Genomic DNA, 17,826 nt, shown 5'->3' with positions numbered 1-17,826 from the left:
CTCCTCCAAGTCATAGAGAGGAGGTTGAGCATCGAACTCAGGGCTAGGAGTCCTCCTTGGTGCCGTGGAAAGGGACAGTGATTTCTTTTCTCCACCTTGCCAGGCTACAAACACATTTCCACTCTGCAGTCTAAGCAATCACTCCGAGATGGCTTATTTATTTTTTTTTTGCGGTACGTGGGCCTCTCACTGTTGTGGCCTCTCCCGTTGCGGAGCACAGGCTCCGGACGCGCAGGCTCAGCGGCCATGGCTCACGGGCCCAGCTGCTCCGCGGCATGTGGGATCTTCCCGGACCGGGGCACGAACCCACGCCCCCTGCATCGGCAGGCGGACTCTCAACCACTGCGCCACCAGGGAAGCCCCCCGAGATGGCTTTTGCCTTGATTTCTTTCTAGTTTCCCCTGTCCCATTGATTGCTATTATTAGTTAGCGTTCATTGATCCTCGTCTTCCCACACCCTCCTCCACAACCCAGCCAAGGCAGAAAGTAATCTCTCAGCACCCAAAACAAAGTAGGAAGTTGCTTTAAAAGGCAATAGAAGATGGATAGTGGTGATGGTGGCACAACAATGTGAATGTGCTTAATGTCACTGGACTGTACACCTAAGAATGGGGAAAATGATCATTTTTATCTTATGTATAATTATTCTCCATGAAAAAATTCAAAAAAAGTAAAATGAATAAAATATAAAGCAATAGACAAGGTAACTATTTTATCCCAGTTGTCTGTGCTTGGGGAAAAGCAAAGATCTTATAAGAAATGGTAATTGGAGATCAGGTGAAAATCCTTTGACTCAATGCCAAGCACTCCCTGAGTCGTTGCATTTCACCCTCTCTGACAGTACTGGTGAAAACAAGTTTCCACTCGTATCAGTCTCGCAAAGCTCGTTGAGCTCTGGGAGAGCTACACTGGAGTGTGTGCAACTTCACGTGTCTCCAACAAAATCATCAGCTAGGTTCTATCTGTGGAATCCTCATGGCTGATGCTGGTGTGAAAAGGAAGAGAGGGACAGCTTGATTCCCAGATCCCAGCTGGAGGCTTGGGGCTGCGAGTCAGAGGCATCATCTCTGAACTCGTAAATGGAGAGGAAGATGAGATGGACATCACTGGGATGGTGTAAACATGGAAGCGCACAGTGACACATTCATCCGTTTGCTGTTCAGAAGAGAACCACCCTTTAGCTCTGTCCCTCCCCACACAATTGCTCCACGTCACGTCTGCGTGAGGGAGCGATGACGTCCGGGAACTGGCTAACTCGCTGTCCCCTCACTTACCCTTGGTTGGTTCCCCATTCATTCCGAATGCAAAGATGCTTGTGCACTGGATCCTTCATGTAACCCTCGTAGCAGAGGCATTCCCCTTAGAAGCAGGGTGAGGAAGAAGAAAAAGAAACAAGAAGAAATTAACATGTCTGTGTTGGAGAAAATTAATATGAAATGATCACATCAAACTAACACTGGCACAGATGAGACCATAAATCCTATTATCCCATACAGGCCCATCTCCACTGCCCACGTGAAGGAACACACCACCAATCTCTCCATTTTCACTACGTGATAACTTTCACTAGTTGAGAACACTAACGTTTACAAAGCACCTATTACATGGGCTCTGCAGACACAAAGTCCAAGAACTCTTTGAGCAAAGGGACTTCTTTGTTGTTATGTTCTCAGTGGCCAGTATACTGCAAGATACATATTAGATGATCAAAACATGTTTGAAGACCACATAAGTGAGTTATTTCATCAAATGTTTCTAAGAAATTTGAAAAGTACATATGATTAGCCATGCTATCCTGATGAAGGAAATCGAGGCTCAGAAGAATTAAGGGATCTAGAGACAGATTTAAATGGCAGAGTTAATATTTGAACCTATGTCTGTCTGACTCCAGACCTTTTTTCCCAACCAGGCCATGCTGCTAGCCCAAGAACAACTGCTGTATTTAGAGGAGGCCACTTATACCTATCATAGCTTTATAAGAACTCTGGGTTTTTATTTTTAAGTGAAAATGGCTCATTATCTTGGTGCTGATAAACAGAAGGATCATCTATATTTGTTTAGGATATCACTATGACTCATTATCATTACTTACTTCAACAGTGTACCAAGAGGTCCACGACCCCTCTGGAGTCGTATGTGAAACCGTACATATGTGTATGTGCATCTTTCCTCAGCAGGCCTCCATAACATTCATCAGATTTATAAGCAAATCCAAGACCCCCAAAAGATTAAGAAGCATTGCTCTACTTAGTCTGACTTTGAAGAAAATTGTAACTGCTTCCTTATATTAATAATTCCTTAGGCAATGCTACGTATCCCTAAGCTGCTGAGACCAGTTCCCCTGAAGCACCAGCACTGTCTTTTTCACTGGCTGGTTATTTAATTTACAGGTAGTGAAAGAACAGAGTGTGACTTCCTAAAATTTGGAAGTTACAAAGGTGCCAGACCCTAGGGAGACAAAGGATAAGGTTTCTTTTATCTTCCTGGGAAGAAACACTCAAAAAGGATATGGATGGAATAATAGCTTTGAGAGCTATTTTCTCTTTTCAAAGATAAAAAACAAAAATGAAGTGAAGGGGCCTCACAGTTATGGGGGCAAGGACTGGGTAGGCTCTGAGCAAGAAGTTTTTGTTAGGATCTAAGTGCATCCGTTCTTGTTGAGACTGACCTATGAGCTACTGTCCATCAGGGTCTCACTAACAGATAACACTCGTCTTCCTCTCCAACACCTGCTCAGTCAAAGTGCTGAGGACTGGAGTAGAAATGAGTAACTTAGTTTGTGAGGGATCCACAGGGAGTGTTAGATCAGTATTTTGCCTCCTGTATGACAAACTCAGGCTTCCATGCGGGTTAGATTCACAATAGGGTGAAACTTATTGGCTTCAGTGGTGCTGAGCTGTATCTAGGAACGGTCGGGGAGCTGGGAGTCGAACATAGGAAAACACAGCGGAAAATTCGGTAGCTGATGATAAGGCTTTCAGGTGAAGGCTGTTTCTCTGATAGAAGGAAAGATAACGAGGGCAAGGACCAGAGGAGGGCAAAAGAAGCGAAGTACCAGGAGCCAGGCTTCATACCGTTATCAATTCCAAAGAAAGCATGGACTCTAGACTATAAGCTACACGAGAGCAGGAACAAGCTAGTTTTTCCTATATTTGAGTAGACCTTTTATAAATACTGTGTAATGGAAAATAAACAAATTAATTAAAGAGTGTGTCCCAAATTTATAGATACCATCACCACCACCTCTCCCCAAGGTGCCAATATCAAGCCAACTAATGGGTCAAGGACCCAGAAATGATTCGCCCTTAAGGAGATCATCTTTCAATTTCCTTGTGGACATTAGGCATGGATATGATATTACAAAACAGGAAGGAATCTCAAGAGGTTGTCAAACCCATCAGTCTGACTCTTACAATGTTCTTGACTGGATGGCTTGCCTAGACTTAAAAAGACTGACAAAAAAGGTAGTCCACCTTCCACACTTGATATCTAGTTACCACAACACACGTAAAAATAAATGCAGTAACAACTCAGAGCTCGAGCAGAGCTTGCTTTTCTTAATGCTGGCAATATCTACCATTTGTAGAGCACATTTACCTTTCTCAGTTGCCTTCATAGTCATTATCCCCTGATGAGATTTCCATCATTCATTACTATGTGGGGACACACTACTGACAACAAATACAGCTTTCCTCCATATAATGTTATATGCAGCCCGGAGTCAGAGCAACAGAGACATTTTTCAAACATATCATGTTAGAGTTTGAGGATTTCCAAAATTTGTCTCTTAAATCATCCTCATTTCCGGAACTCACCGAACTTCCCTCTTCTGTATTCCTCCTCAAAACCAGTCTGGCCATCTACACTGAAAGGAGTTCAGACTTGATGAGGAAAGTTGCTATGGCAACCAACTGCTAAATCTTGACTTTAAGAGGGGTTTCGTGCAAGCACAGGCTCTGACTGTTAGCTGTGAATTTTAAAGACCCCACAAGGGTGTTGGATGCCCTCCTAAGCTAGAAGTGTTACAGTCTCTGCATCTGCTGTGACAGATGGCAGGGAACACATGACGTGCCGACTCTGTGGTGGTGTTCATAGGAATCCAACAGAGAGACGTGTCACGGCCACAGAGAAGTGCCCAACTGGGATGGAGTGTGCCCTGCAGGAGGCACTCACAGACAACTACACTGCCAGAGAGTAGAAGCCCACCCAAGAGATGATCTGTGCAGGGCCTGGAGATGCCTACACTGGATCTGTGCTTGGTACCCTGAAGGCAGATGCTGACAGGCAGTGCCTTCCAGTCATTTCCCATTCCATAGATGGATGGAGGCACAAATCTCATCGAACGATTGAAGAAAGACCTTGACGCTAGGGCTCCTCAGACATGACTGGGCTCACCACAAGTTCTTCATGACATAACTACAGATCAAGGCCAAAAGTCCTGATCACCTCCATCCTTCAGGTAGCAGTTGGCTTTTATTAAAGTCAATTGGGTATGCTTCATCCAAAAAGGGAAATCTTTGTCAGACATCTGGGCTGGAATAATATCTAATTGCCTGGTCTCCTCTCCTGGGCAGACATCAGGCAAGAGGTAGGCTCAGAGTCAAACAACCCCACACGACTCTGGGAGGGCAGACAGAGGGAAATAGGCCAAAAGCACATCTTGAAGGGAGGTGCTTTAATTGAGCCACAAAAGAGAGTTTGGGATGAGTGGGCAATCCAGGTAGCAGGAACAAAATGGGAGCTGTGCCACCCCACCTAACTAGGTTCTAAAAACCAGGGAAGACTAGAGGGAGAGAGAGAGGCCCTTATTCAGAGTAAGGAAAGGGGAGGAGGGCTAGAGTGAGTCTGGAAAACTGGTCCAATGCCCCTCACAGGATTTACACATTTCTTCATGGTTGGGACCAGCCTATGGAAAGATCTGGAACAGAAGGAATTTCAGTGACCATCTTGGATGGTGATTAAAACTTGATTTAGCTTGGAAAGTGCATCGTCCTTGCAGACTCATAAAAGCTACATATCTTGAAAAGGGCAGTGAGGGTCTGTGGCCAGAACTGAAGGGGGTTGTGAAATCAAGCAGGTGTGTGAAGCCTCCACAGCTGCCCATATGGCGGAATAAAGGCCAGGAATGCAGCAGAGAGAGAAGTTGCTGAGGCCAGTTAGTCTGTGTTGCCCTCGGAAAACAAGCCAACATACAACCACCACAAAAACCCTTAGAAAGTACAGGAAAAGTCAACCCCTGGCTGGATCCATCTGGGCATTAGGCATTACAATTTCAGTGGTTTGCTGTTAGCCCCATGTGACCAGAGACACACCTAGGGTTACTAATCTGGGATGATCTGAGAGAGGATGTCAGTGTGCAGTTGGCAGAGGGCTTCCAGGCTAAGAGCTTTAGGTACATTACATCCCTCCCCGATAGCACGTTGCTAGAATGCAAAAGGGAGGCTGGAATGGAAAATGGTCTCAAGGCTTTTCCAGCTCCAGTCCTTCCGTAGATTCCCGACACATCTGCAGAAGGTCTGTGCAGCCACCTTCTATAAACTGTGCCAGGGTGATTGATATAAAGAGGGCATAACCATGCTTATTTTCCTTCTGTCCTTTTTCTCCTTCCCTAGTGTGTTAGTTTTCTAGAGCTGCCATAAAAAATTATCACAGACTCAGTGGTTTAAAACAACAGAAATGTATTATCTTGCAGTTCTGCTGGTCAGAAAGCTGATATGAGTCTCACTGGGCTAAAAACAAGATGTCTGTAGCTCTATGTTCCTTTCTGGAGACTTGAGGGGAGAATCTGTTTCCTTTTGCCTTTTCCACCTTCTGGAGGATGACCACATTCACTGGTTCCTCAACCTTCAAATCCAGCAATGGCTGGTGGAGTCCTTTCCACGTCGTATCACTCTGGCCTCTTCTGCCCCCCTCTTCCACCGTTAAGCACCCTTGTGATTACATTGGGCCCACCTGGTTAATCCGGATACTCCCCTTATTTTAAGATCTGTTGTCTAGCAACCTTAATACCATCTGCAACTTGAATTCCTCTTTGCCAGGTAATGTAACATTTTCACAGGTTCTGGGGATTAGGTGGGGCCTAATTGGGGGCCCATTACGCCTCCTACCATACCTGGTACTCTGGACCTCTGTGCAGGTGACGAGTAAACACACACTTAAGTTTGAAACACGTTGGAAGGATGCCTGAGAGCTTCAGGCACTGGAGGGTGCTCCTTTGCAGTGACTGAGCGCCTGTTTGTGTGTTTGTTTGCATGTGTGAAAAAGTATACACGTGCACTTGCACAGTTCCACCCATCCATGTGGGCAGACCCCTCGGCATGGCTGGGAAAGCACATGTCCCAACACCATGACATTTCCAAGTGAGTTAGCTGGAGGACTGCAAAAATAACGTCGACTTGACTTGCAGCCAATGCCCACACTCAGCTCTTTGGAGAAAGGCTTTAGGATGGAGTGTGGGAGGCGATAAAGTTTCTTACTGACGAGCATGTGGGATGGCCACATCATCCCAGGCACAGACAGAAGCAGGGCAGGAAGGGGGAGGGTTTCCAACCCCAGCATTAATGAAAATGGAAGTCCCTGCAGGATCATTTCTCAGCGGCTACCCCGGAATGAAGATGTCGCACCTTAGTTCTGTGGTGGGTTCTTATTTTTAATCTCTCTCCCTGGCTTTCCAGTTGGAAATTCATTAATTGTCACAGACACTGGGAAGCCACTAGCAGGGGAGGGGGTTCCCAAAGTCATTTTCAGTAAGGATTAGAAATGAGACATCCAGGAGGGATTGAAGAGGTGATGGGAGCTTTGCTATGGACAAGCAGGTTCTTCAGCTTCTGGCTCAGGAAACAGTGATGCTTAGCAACGGTGATTGCTTGAATAGTGTCACAGTGACAGATACGTTGGCTCCGACCTGTCCGGGGGAATTAAGCAACCCTTTACAATCCCACTTCTGCTCTGACTTCGTGGTAGACAGAACACCGACTCTGCCTTAGGTAGCTGTGGGGCTTTGGGCAAATCGTGTAACTTCTTGGGGAGTTTGAGCATTGACCTAAAGGAAGGAGGAGTTTATCTCTAAGACCCTCCAAGCTTAAAACACCAATCTCTCTTTCCACCTGTAATTCAAAGTGCTTCCTGTTCTTTAAAAACCTCAGGTGAAGCTTCCAAGGCCCTCTGGAGATCACGCTTCTCTCAGAAGTGAGTTTAACAAGTGAGGTGGTCCAGGGTCTCCTAATCCAAGTCAGAGGGGACCAGAGACTAGCTCAGTTGCATGAAGAGGCCCCACCTCTGAGACGAGCCTGCTTTTCTCTCCCGAGCCCACTGGCTTTTGGGCATGGTGCACGGCCCATCTGTCTAGTTTGGTGTTTGCCTGACAGCGTGGGAGGAGCAGCAAGTAAGCACAGTCTTAGACATCATATGTTTAAAATGCTGTACTTTCTCCTTCCTAGGGGGACCTAGAATCTCTGTGATGGGCCCACGTAACAACAACTTTTAGACCTATGAAGGTGAACTTTAGATGTTGCAGTTACCTGTTACTCCCCCAGAGAGCTACAGCAATGGACTGTAATAGAAGTAACAGCTAGATCTCTTGGAGTCAACCTCTACTAATATCCTTCTACCCCGGCACCTTAAAAAGATGCGTGTGTGCGTGCGTGTGTGTGTGTGTGTGTGTGTGTGTGTGTGTGTGGAGGGGGGGGGCTGTGAGGTACAGAGAGCTGGAAGAGCTGGCCCTAGACTCCAGCAACGTTTCACTTGGGGATCTTAGACATCAGTACGTCCCCTTGCTTGCTTCTTAGGCATCTTACCACTCCTCTGGGAAGGAGCTATCTGTGGTACTGAACCTACTGGAAATATGTCTTTATAAAGACTACCATAGAGGAACCCCTTCTACAATGAAAGGGCAAAGCAACCTGAGATGAAGGATCCATATTCCTTGGAGCTCAAGAAGCACTGCAAGCACCCCAGTACATGCTGTGTATGAATTCAAACCCCCTCTCTCAGAGCAGCCCCAGCCCCCCTGGATAATATAACAGCCTGAAAGATGGCTATACCCTTTGACCCAGTAATCTCTCTTCTGAGATTTATCTGAATAAAATAACTTCAAACATGCCCTACATTTATGTGGAAAGATATTCATTTTAGTAGTGTTCGTAAAAACTAAAAATTTAATGCATCTTACATGCAAATAATAGGGGACTATTTAAATAGGAGCTATGATATAGACATACAGTGGAATACCAAATGGCCATTAGAATTACGTTATTGAGGATTATTTAGTGGTTCTGGAAAATTCCCATGATAGAATGTTAAGGGAAAAAAATCAAGAAAACTCTACTGGACTTAGTGTGCTTACAAGCCTCTAACAATCAGTCATAGATAAAAGATCGGAAGGGAGGAAAGACATTAAAATTTTTAAATTATTTCTGTGGGAGATAGAATTATAGATGATTATCATTTTCTTCTATAAGCTTTTCTAATTTTCCCATTTTTAAAAAATTTATTTATTTATTTATTTTTGGCTGCATTGGGTCTTCGTTGCTGCACGTGGGCTTTCTTTTTTTAGTTGCGGTGAGCGGGGGCTACTCTTCATTGCCGTGCGCAGGCCTCTCATTGCAGTGGCCTCTCATCATGGAGCGCCGGCTCTAGGCGCGCGGGCTCTAGAGCGCAGGCTCAATAGTTGTGGCGCACGGGCCTAGCTGCTCTGCAGCATGTGGGATCTTCCCGAACCAGGGCTCAAACCCATGTCCCCTGCATTGGCAGGCGGATTCCTAACCACTGCGCCACCAGGGAAGCCCCCCATATTTTCTACAATAAACATGCATAAAAGTTTAGCCCCCCTGGCTGATATCCCCTGACTGGAGGGCGCATGGGCTGTGGAGGTCATCCCAAGCTGATCTGTCTGGCTTGGGGCTACAGTTAGGAGGCTTCCAAGGCTTCTGCCAGAAGATGACCTCATATTTGAAGCCAGCCAGCTCAGGGGCTCATCCACATGCTGCCAGCTTGCACAGTCTCGGCTCCCAGTGGTAATGGGTCAGTTGGGAGGGATGGCCTGGATATTGAGGGGTAGTTGCAAGAGGCATGAACTCTGACAGTTACCCTCTGCCCGGTGCTCCCGCCTACCAGTTTCGGGGTCACATTGGTGTTCACACGGGTCCAGGAGCCGCCGGGCACAAAGGTCCATGGCCCAGGGCCCACTGGAGTTCTGCTGAGAGAAGAGAACCACTTGGGCAGGGTTCAGCCAGTCACTGGCATCCAGCTGGCTCCCCTCCAGCAAGATGAAGCGGCTCCCTGCAGGGGGAGAGAGAGGAGGCATGCCCATGTGTGCCCACAGCACACACACACATTACTGAAGACAGACTGAGCGATGCTCGGCAGATTAGCCCCAATCCGAGGTCATTACTTCTACCAATCCTGGCCCGCCATGAGTCACAGAGCAAGGGATCAGCAGATGGAGGCTCGGCCACCACTTGGATCTCCCGCCATATCATCCCCTGCTGCCTTGTCCCATCCCATGTCTACTAGTGTGGACCCAAGGGATACAGGGACAGAGCAGCTCTGTGATGGCCGTGGCACGGCTCCATCAGACCCTGGCAGTCGTCCAAGGAACGGAGACCTGCTGCCTGTCTTCAGTTGCCATGAAATAAATAGCAGGCCCTCTAACACTCCAGACAGTCCCCACCTGTTTTCAGCCTTACGGCAACCAAGAGAACAGACATTAACAAGTCAATTAGGTGCTCTGGGCTTAACTAATTCAGGGACTCTCAGAATGTATATTATTCCCTCATTATATCAGGGTCCCCCTGGATGAAAGTAAATTATTGCTTCAGAGTTCTAGGCTCATAGCAAGTTACTACAATTAGGAATTTCTCACCAGGCATATGAAACGGAAACGTGGCTAACGCTTAAACATTCTACTACTCCAATTATCTTTTCCCCATTCAAAGGCTAAGAGAATCTTGGTGTCTATGTACCTATAGCCAGTATGCCCTACATTTATCCACAAGGACAGGTGCTTAATTAAAAACAAACAGAAATGGGAAATGGGCATAGAAAGGAGGAGGTGATCTGTTCATTTTTTTTTTTAACCTGCTTTCTGACTTCATCAGTGGACAATCTAACCTTGTCCTAAGTCCTTCTTATCCAGGTTTATTTTTTCCTCACTAATAGGTAACAGGGCTCCCTGGCTTGTCTATATTTCCCCTGCCCACCCTGAAACATTCTTCTCGGGGGAGGGGCAGGAGGTGGCATCCTCAGAGGTGGACTTACCATCAGCGATCAGGTGCTCGGGGACGTGCAGGGTGATTTTGACAACAAGAGGGCAGCTGACGTGAGAGGAACACACAAGGCCGATCACGCAGCTGGTGATGCTGATCAACGTCAAGGTGGTCTTATTCACAGGACTTCGGGGAGAGCCCACTGAAAATAAGGCAAAAGCAAGACACTTGATGGTAAAAAATCTTGGTAGTGAAGGGACATCTCGGCCTTTCGCTGCCCAACCTGGAAAACCCAGTCCAGGTGGGAAATGTGTCTAATGCGTGAGCTCAGTGACTTTCACCCTCATGGAACACCATGTCATCGCCTGGTGTCAGAGGGGACTGGGCCACTGGTGGTCCTCAGAGTCAACAATGGTCAGCTGTGAGCAAGCCTTCTGCACGCCTCCTGGGCCAGGTCACAAGAGAAATCATAAAGGAGGGCACTGTCCCCCTCTACTCGCCTGGCAGGGCTCCAACCTCTTGTCCAAGGGTGGTGGGAATGCTTTTACCCTATGCTGGAACTCCCTGCACTTCCCAGGCTTTCCACAGAGGGCGCTCTCACCAAGCAGCTTCTCCACTCCTGGGGCCCAAACTACCTCTCTCACCTGCTCTGTGGGTGAGAGTCCAGGGCTTGGAAGAAGGAAAACAAGGAACGTCTGCTCTATACAAGTAGAAGATATTGTCATACCAGAAGGCTCTCCCCAGTCCTGCAGTCCTTGGGGTAAGGTTATAAATGGAAGCTTAGGGAGAAAATATGAAAGCTGAGGGATAAGAAACACTTCCAAGTAGCTGGGGACAGGGCTAAGAAGGGAGGTTTTGGGGGTGTTTGTTTGGTTTTGGTGGAGAGGATAAAATGGTAGTAAGAAGAGGGACCTTTCACATGGAAACAGAACTGATGTGGGAAAGCAAGAAAGCAAAGCAAGCTGCCAGCAAAATGTATGAATACTTTGGAATTTTCTTACAGTCTGTGTTAATATTTATTATTGATAGCAATGAAAGGCATCTATTATGGCTGACAACGTGCTAAGTGTTTTACATACATTAAATATTTGCTTCCTTACAATAAATCTATGAGTCTGTACAGTAACTACCCACTTTATAGATAAGGAAAATAAGTCTCAAAGAGATTAACCTTACAGTGATAGTTAACACTTATGAATAAGTGTAATTACCTGTCAGGCACCTTACACCTGACATAGCAGGTGTCTTACGTGTCTTACGCCTGGGCATATCATTTAACGATGATACAGCCTGATGAGGCAGCTCCCACAGAAACAGTGTGTTAGAGAGGCGATAGGGCATGTCCAGGGTCAAGCAGCTACTAAGGAGGGGAGCTGGAATCAACACACAGACCCAGTGAGGCTACAGCCCCTAGACAATTCACTATTCAATCTCTGGGTCCAGTGGAGTCTTTGCAACTGCCGTTCTCAGGAACACAGGAAAAGATGTGGTCTATGGCTGCACACATCTTTTCTGGGAGCAGGTTCCCTGGGTGGGTGTGTTGACAATAGCTGGGAGGGAGTGACTGCAGGGTGGCAGGCGGCCTCTGGATCCCCTGTCCCTTGCTACCTGGAGATTTTCTATTCGTGTTAGTACCCTTTCAACACGGAGTCTATTTCCCACACTTACACATTTCTTCCTCCAGCCCATACCAGGCCTGAGCAGCGCCCAGATCCACCATCCAAATGGCCCTCAGGCACTCAAATGCGATATCCAAAACTGGGCTCTGCACCCTCCCTCCAACCCTGCGCTCCCTACCATTTCCACTGCCCAGCGGATGGCACTGCCGTCTACTTGGTTCCTCAAGCCCCCATACGCCATCATGTCTATCTCTTCCCTCGCTTTCATAAGCCACCCCCACCCCCCACCAATGCCATTAAATCTTTTTTCATTTTGTGCCCAAAATTTCTCTTGCTCCATCCTCTGCATCCCTACCTTGGTCTATCATCTCACCCCTGGACTATGGCAACAGCCATCCACCCAGTCTCCCTGCCTCAACTTCCGCCTGTTCTCACCTATCCTCCACGCTGCCTTAGAGGGATCGTTCACAAAGCAGAGCAGACCAGGGCTTTGCTCTTTAAAAAACCTTCAATGACTCCAACTGAAGTGTCAGGTCTAAGTCCTTCAATCAAGGAAGATCTCCTGATCTTCCAGCCTTATTTCCGAAGCAGACCACAGGCTGCCCCAGAAGCTTGATTCTAGTAAACTATTTACTGCTCTCTGACTAGACACTTATTGTTTATGTCCCTGTGACTCTGCACATACTATTTCCTCCTCCACAGAATGCCATTTTGTCACCTTGTCAGCCTGGTATACACCTACTCTTCAAGTCTCAGCTCAAACAATATCTCCCTGTAAACACTTCCCTGAAACCTTCAAGAACCGATTCTCACTCATTCCTTGCTGTTCCTCCCGCCCTTGTGCACCCTGCTGTTACAGCCCTTCTCACACAGTGTAGTCACTGTTTACAGGCACTTGCTCTCCTGCGATGGCAATGACTTGCTGCTCTGCCTCTTGTCTCTCTGGTCCTTCTGCATCATCAACCCGTCATCCAGAATCTCTACCTGACTTCAAAATTTCCAGTGGTCCCCTTTGACCTACAGAACCAAGTGCAAACCCATTAACATCGTGCATGCACTGGTCCTCTAGCCTCTTATCCAGCCCCATCCCTCCTATCCCTGTGTGCCTACATATTCAAATCATGGATTACAACTACCACATTGAACTCCTTTAACTTGCTTGAAAATGCCATATTCTCTTGTGCCTTCAAGACTTTGTATCTGCTCTTTTCCTCTACTGAAATGTCCTTCCCCTAGATTTTCCTCTTTCAAGAAATGCTATGCATTGTATATAATCCAAGTCTAATTATTTTCTTCCTTTTTGCCTCCTTTTGCTGCCAGGTAGAATTAACTGTTCTCTCTTCTGAGTACTCATTTTACTTTATTTATATTATTAAATTAAGTTTTATCACTGTGCCATGTTTTCATGTTTCTACGACTGATCACAAAGCCTGACCCATGACAGGTGGGTTATAAAATTTCCTGCTGGCCTGATTGATGTATCCAGTTCAATTCAACAAACACTGGCAAGCATCTATTATAGGCAAAATCCCTCACTAGGCACTTTGGAAAAATAGACATGCCCATCCATAAGAAGCTTACAGTCTAGTTAAAAGCAATAAACAGTTGATGCACTAGGAGAGCTTGGTATTTAAAAGTAACAATTTTATGTTGCAAAGAAACTCATTCTAATTCATTACTATAGATTTTCTTACACGGGATTTTATTAAAGCAGAACCCACCCTGCTTTGCTGTGGCCTAGGGTGGATGGGCCTAGGACGACTCTCTGCTGTATATAAATATGTAATGAGCATCAAGAGTCAACATTCTCGGGCTTCCCTGGTGGCGCAGCGGTTGAGAGTCCGCCTGCCGATGCAGGAGACACGGGTTCGTGCCCCGGTCCGGGAAGATCCCACACGCTGACATATAGTGAGTCAAAGTGCCACAAACATGAACTCAGGATACAATGACTATTTTTAAAAACAAAGATGTAGCCTATAAAAATATATGTGTCTTAGCCATGGACCTCTGGGGCATACGGAAGTTCCCATTTTCAGCACCTGAGAGCTTTGGGGTTTATCTAGAGGAAAAACTTTAGATATACTGGATTTAAAAATCAACATAGAGGGACTTCCCTGGTGGCGCAGTGGTTAAGAATCCGCTTGCCAGTGCAGGGGACACGGGTTTGATCCCTGGTCGGGGAAGATCCCACATACCGTGGAGCTGCTGGGCCCGTGAGCCATGGCCGCTGAGCCTGCACGTCCGGAGCCTGGGCTCCGAAATGGGAGAGGCCACAACAGTGAGAGGCCCGTGTACCACAAAAAAAAAAAAAAAAGAGTCAACATTCTCATCTCAGGGATACTGGGGCACCAGACATTAGGCAACCCAGAGCCCCACTGATCTCTTGAGAAAAGTGGTGGGAAGAACTTTTGCACTGATAGCAGCAGAGTCTGCAGAACTGGAACTGAGGAATTAACAGGGCTTCCTTCAATCTCTGGGAAGAATTCCTCAGTACGTCAAGAACTTGGAGGTGGGAGAAAACCAAAAGGTAGGTGTCTCTGGGGGGGGGGGCACTAGTTGATTATTGGTTGGGGAAAATGCTATTGACTATCACACAAGATGACATCACTCAAATACCCTCCATTGTATCTCGAGGGGCCCCTGTCTAAAATTCTTTAGGATGAAGTGCTATAGAAACCCAAGGCTGCACTGTGGAGAGTTCTAACAGCAACACAATAGAGATCTCATAGTGCCTTGCCAGTCACCAAAAAGGCACATTTTAATATAATTAAGCCCTATGCGTGAGGTATTGTTAACCCATTTAATATGTGAGGAAACTGAGGCTCAGAGAAGTTGTTGTCTTTATCCAGTATCACATAGCAAGTAAATGCTGAAGCTTTTTTGGTGCCTGAACACAGACCTCCCTCAGTAATGATGGTGAGACCACAAAGTCATAGGCACTGGTAGCCACAGCTGCAACAGCCATGCCTGAAGCCACTGAACATCAGGGTGGAGAGTCACAGACCGTGGCTGCGTGAAAGGACAACTCTATCAACATTGAGAAGAATGAACAAACCAACCTGGGCCCTACCAGGAGAAGGGAGGGGACTTGGGCCCTGGGGGTCCTGTGATTCTGCTGGATTAAAGGTCAAAAACCACTACACATGTTTTTTCAGGCCACAGATCGTTCCTCAACTACCCCACCCCCAAGCTCCGCCTCACTCAATCCCAGGATGGCTGGGTAAGCAAGGGTAAATATACTGTCCATTTTTTCACGTATAACGCACTTTATCAACTTTATTTCCTGTGTCTAAACAACAAAATATGACTCCCGAGGCTTCCAGAAGGAATTGAGAGTCTTCTGACCAAGAAATAGCCTTTCAAACAACTTGGAAACTTGTTTGAGAGTGCCATTATCTGGGAGAGATGATTCTCTGAAATTTTCCACTCTAGGCTCTTCTTTCTTCCTTAGGAGGAAACACCAAGTTTGGTCCAAGAATTCTTCCTGCGGACACTGGCTTTGGTCCACAGAGCCCCCTCCCTGACCCAGGACCCCTGTAGCTCCCTGCCTTCCCCGCCCCATGGCCCCTCTCACCCCACTTTGCCCCTCTATCCTTCCTACCTCTACTGCGCCTTCGGCTCCGTGAGGGGTCAGTGTAAAAGGTCAGCTGGGGGTCATTTTCTGCCTCTGTGCTAGAATCCCCTTCAGGGTTCAGGAAGGCGGAACCAGCTGTAATGAAAAGACAAGGGCAAAAACAGTGTCTTCGGTTTTGTCTTCAAGACACCAAATCATTGGGCAAGTTCAAGAGGAAAACACGAGTAGGGTGACTGACAATCTGGGAGGAGTAGCCACAGGGACTGGAGCTTCCTGATACACAGATTTATTGGAGAAGGAGACTCTGATATGACAGCCATCACTAGAGCCCTACATCCACCCAGCCCATGCTCCTACTGAGGAGAGCCACCTGCCAGAGTGGACCATCGTGGACGGTACGTGGAAAAGGAAGAGAGGGAAAGTTCCCTCATTACACCTCATGATTCTGGTTGATAGAGGCTGGAATTATGTCCTAAGGGGCATATGTCTGTATGTCTTAATATATATATTGTAGTTTTTAACTGGTTCTAGGATTAATATATATTCAATGTGAAAAAGAGAGAAAAGAATAAACAAGAGACCCCCAAATGTTTAAAAGGAACAACGCTGATGTCCTCTAAATCCTCCAAGTCAGAGAAAGACTCTGTTAACATTTGATGAATACACTCTCCATCTTTTTTCTGATACAGAAGCAGATAAAGGTTTTTTAAGTTCCCCTTAAAAATGGCATTCTGCTGTACCTTCTATTTTATAACCTCATTTTCCCCATTTAATAGATGGGTGGGCAACTTTCCATATTAACAAATACAGACCTATAGTATCATCTTAAGCCACTGGACGGGAGACAGATGTGCAGGTACTTAAGCAATTCCCCATTGATGGACATTTAAGCTACTTCCAATTTTTTGCTCTTTTAAACAATGTTGGGATGAACAGCCTTTTACACACATCTTTGCATACTTGTCCAATTATTATTTACTAAGGATAAATTCTCATTGCTAAAATTGCTTGGTCAAAAGGTGTGTATACATTTAAATTTGTTGGTTAAGTAACACACAACAGGCCTGTAGAAAGACTGCGAACAAACACAGCCCCTCTAGCGATGCCTGAGAGTGGGGGCGGGGGGGCGGGCGGGGGTCAAGGATATTAACGGCCCTGCCTCTGCTGATATTAAGGAAGCCACCTTCAAGCCCTAACCCCAGACACTGATACCTCTTGCTTTGTTGTTGATCCTCTTTCTCTGGCTGCTGGAGGTGTGAGAAAGCAGAGTGGCCTGCTGGTGGTTGGAGTCCACGGGGCTGGTAGCAATGATGTTATCTTTATACTTGTTCATCAGCGACAGCTTGGCATTGTCGCTTCCTGTATAAGGAAAGGCCAAGGCAGAAACTTTAAAAGGCCAAAGAAAGTGAGAGCAAGGAAATCTGCATGAACCAAGTACATGGGGTTTCACAGAAACTGAAATATGAAAGCTTTAAAGTGAGAGACTGGCAGAGACCGAAATGCTTCTTTTTGATTTCTAGGGGACTACAGAGTTATGAGAGAAGGGGTGAAGAAAGGAGATCCAATTCAACCAATTCTGTATTGATAGGGTCACCACGTGTGGCCGTTTGGTGAGATACAGACTGCAGATTTCTTTCCTTTGGTCAGCACAGAGTTTCACAGAAATTTGAATTTGAGTGCATTCAGGCGGAACCTGCCCCCTCTCTTTCATCCCAGTCTGCTCCGTTCCCTGCTGTTGACATCCAGCTCTCTCACATATTTGTGCTATCTGCCTGCTCCCTGAGTCTCTAATCATATGGCTACTTGCGGGGCTTAGCACTATGGCAGGTGCTATGGAATATATGAGATATTGAAGACACATCCCCTAGTCTCAAGGAATGTCTAGACTTTAAATCTTATTAAGACATGCCTAGTCATAGGATCTTCTCTAGATGACAAGCAGAATGGAAACCTCTATGACGTGATTTCAAGCCCCACAGAAAGTCCACATATCTTAAGCAATATCCAGTTTCAAAAATGTCTTCTTCAAAGATAACTGGGCAGTTCCTTGAAGGATCATTGTCTTGGGGTTTTATCTACAGACAGTTGTTATTTATAGAAGTATGAGAGATAGGCTGTAAATGAGAAGTACAGTCATTTCCTCTCTGCATTTTACCGACTCTGGTCTTGTTCAGCCACGTTAGATCCAAGTCTCTTCCACCCAGTGTCTCATAGATGCACAAAGCATCTGAGGTCAAACAGTTTGATCGTATTCCTTTATTTTCTTTGAAGAAGTACATCCCTTGTAAGGACCGCAGAGGTATGTGGGCAAAGACAACACAACGAAAACACCCCAGGCCAAAGTCTCAGGAGTCACAGAAAAGAAAGATTCCTCTGTCCCCTCCACTTCAATAGAAAACTTAATTGCCCACACAAACATACTATATAC

The 17,826-nt window shown here is 46.3% G+C and overlaps 1 protein-coding gene across 1 annotated transcript in view; it reads right to left on the bottom strand.

Moving 5' to 3' along the window:
- The window catches only part of ASTN1 (astrotactin 1), a 343,770-nt gene that overhangs the window by 158,968 nt on the left and 166,976 nt on the right, over positions 1–17,826 (bottom strand). Inside the window, exons 4-8 of the mRNA XM_007454743.1 lie at positions 16,611–16,757; positions 15,426–15,533; positions 10,258–10,407; positions 9,112–9,279; positions 1,275–1,359 (exon numbers count right to left, since the gene is read on the bottom strand). Of these exons, the coding sequence (XP_007454805.1) occupies positions 1,275–1,359; positions 9,112–9,279; positions 10,258–10,407; positions 15,426–15,533; positions 16,611–16,757 (658 nt within the window). The remainder of the gene's footprint in view (positions 1–1,274; positions 1,360–9,111; positions 9,280–10,257; positions 10,408–15,425; positions 15,534–16,610; positions 16,758–17,826) is intronic.

This window comes from Lipotes vexillifer, unplaced genomic scaffold (assembly GCF_000442215.2).
Source record: "Lipotes vexillifer unplaced genomic scaffold, Lipotes_vexillifer_v1.1 scaffold220, whole genome shotgun sequence".
Lineage (NCBI taxonomy): Eukaryota > Metazoa > Chordata > Mammalia > Artiodactyla > Lipotidae > Lipotes > Lipotes vexillifer.
This window is presented reverse-complemented; position numbering and strand designations above follow the sequence as displayed.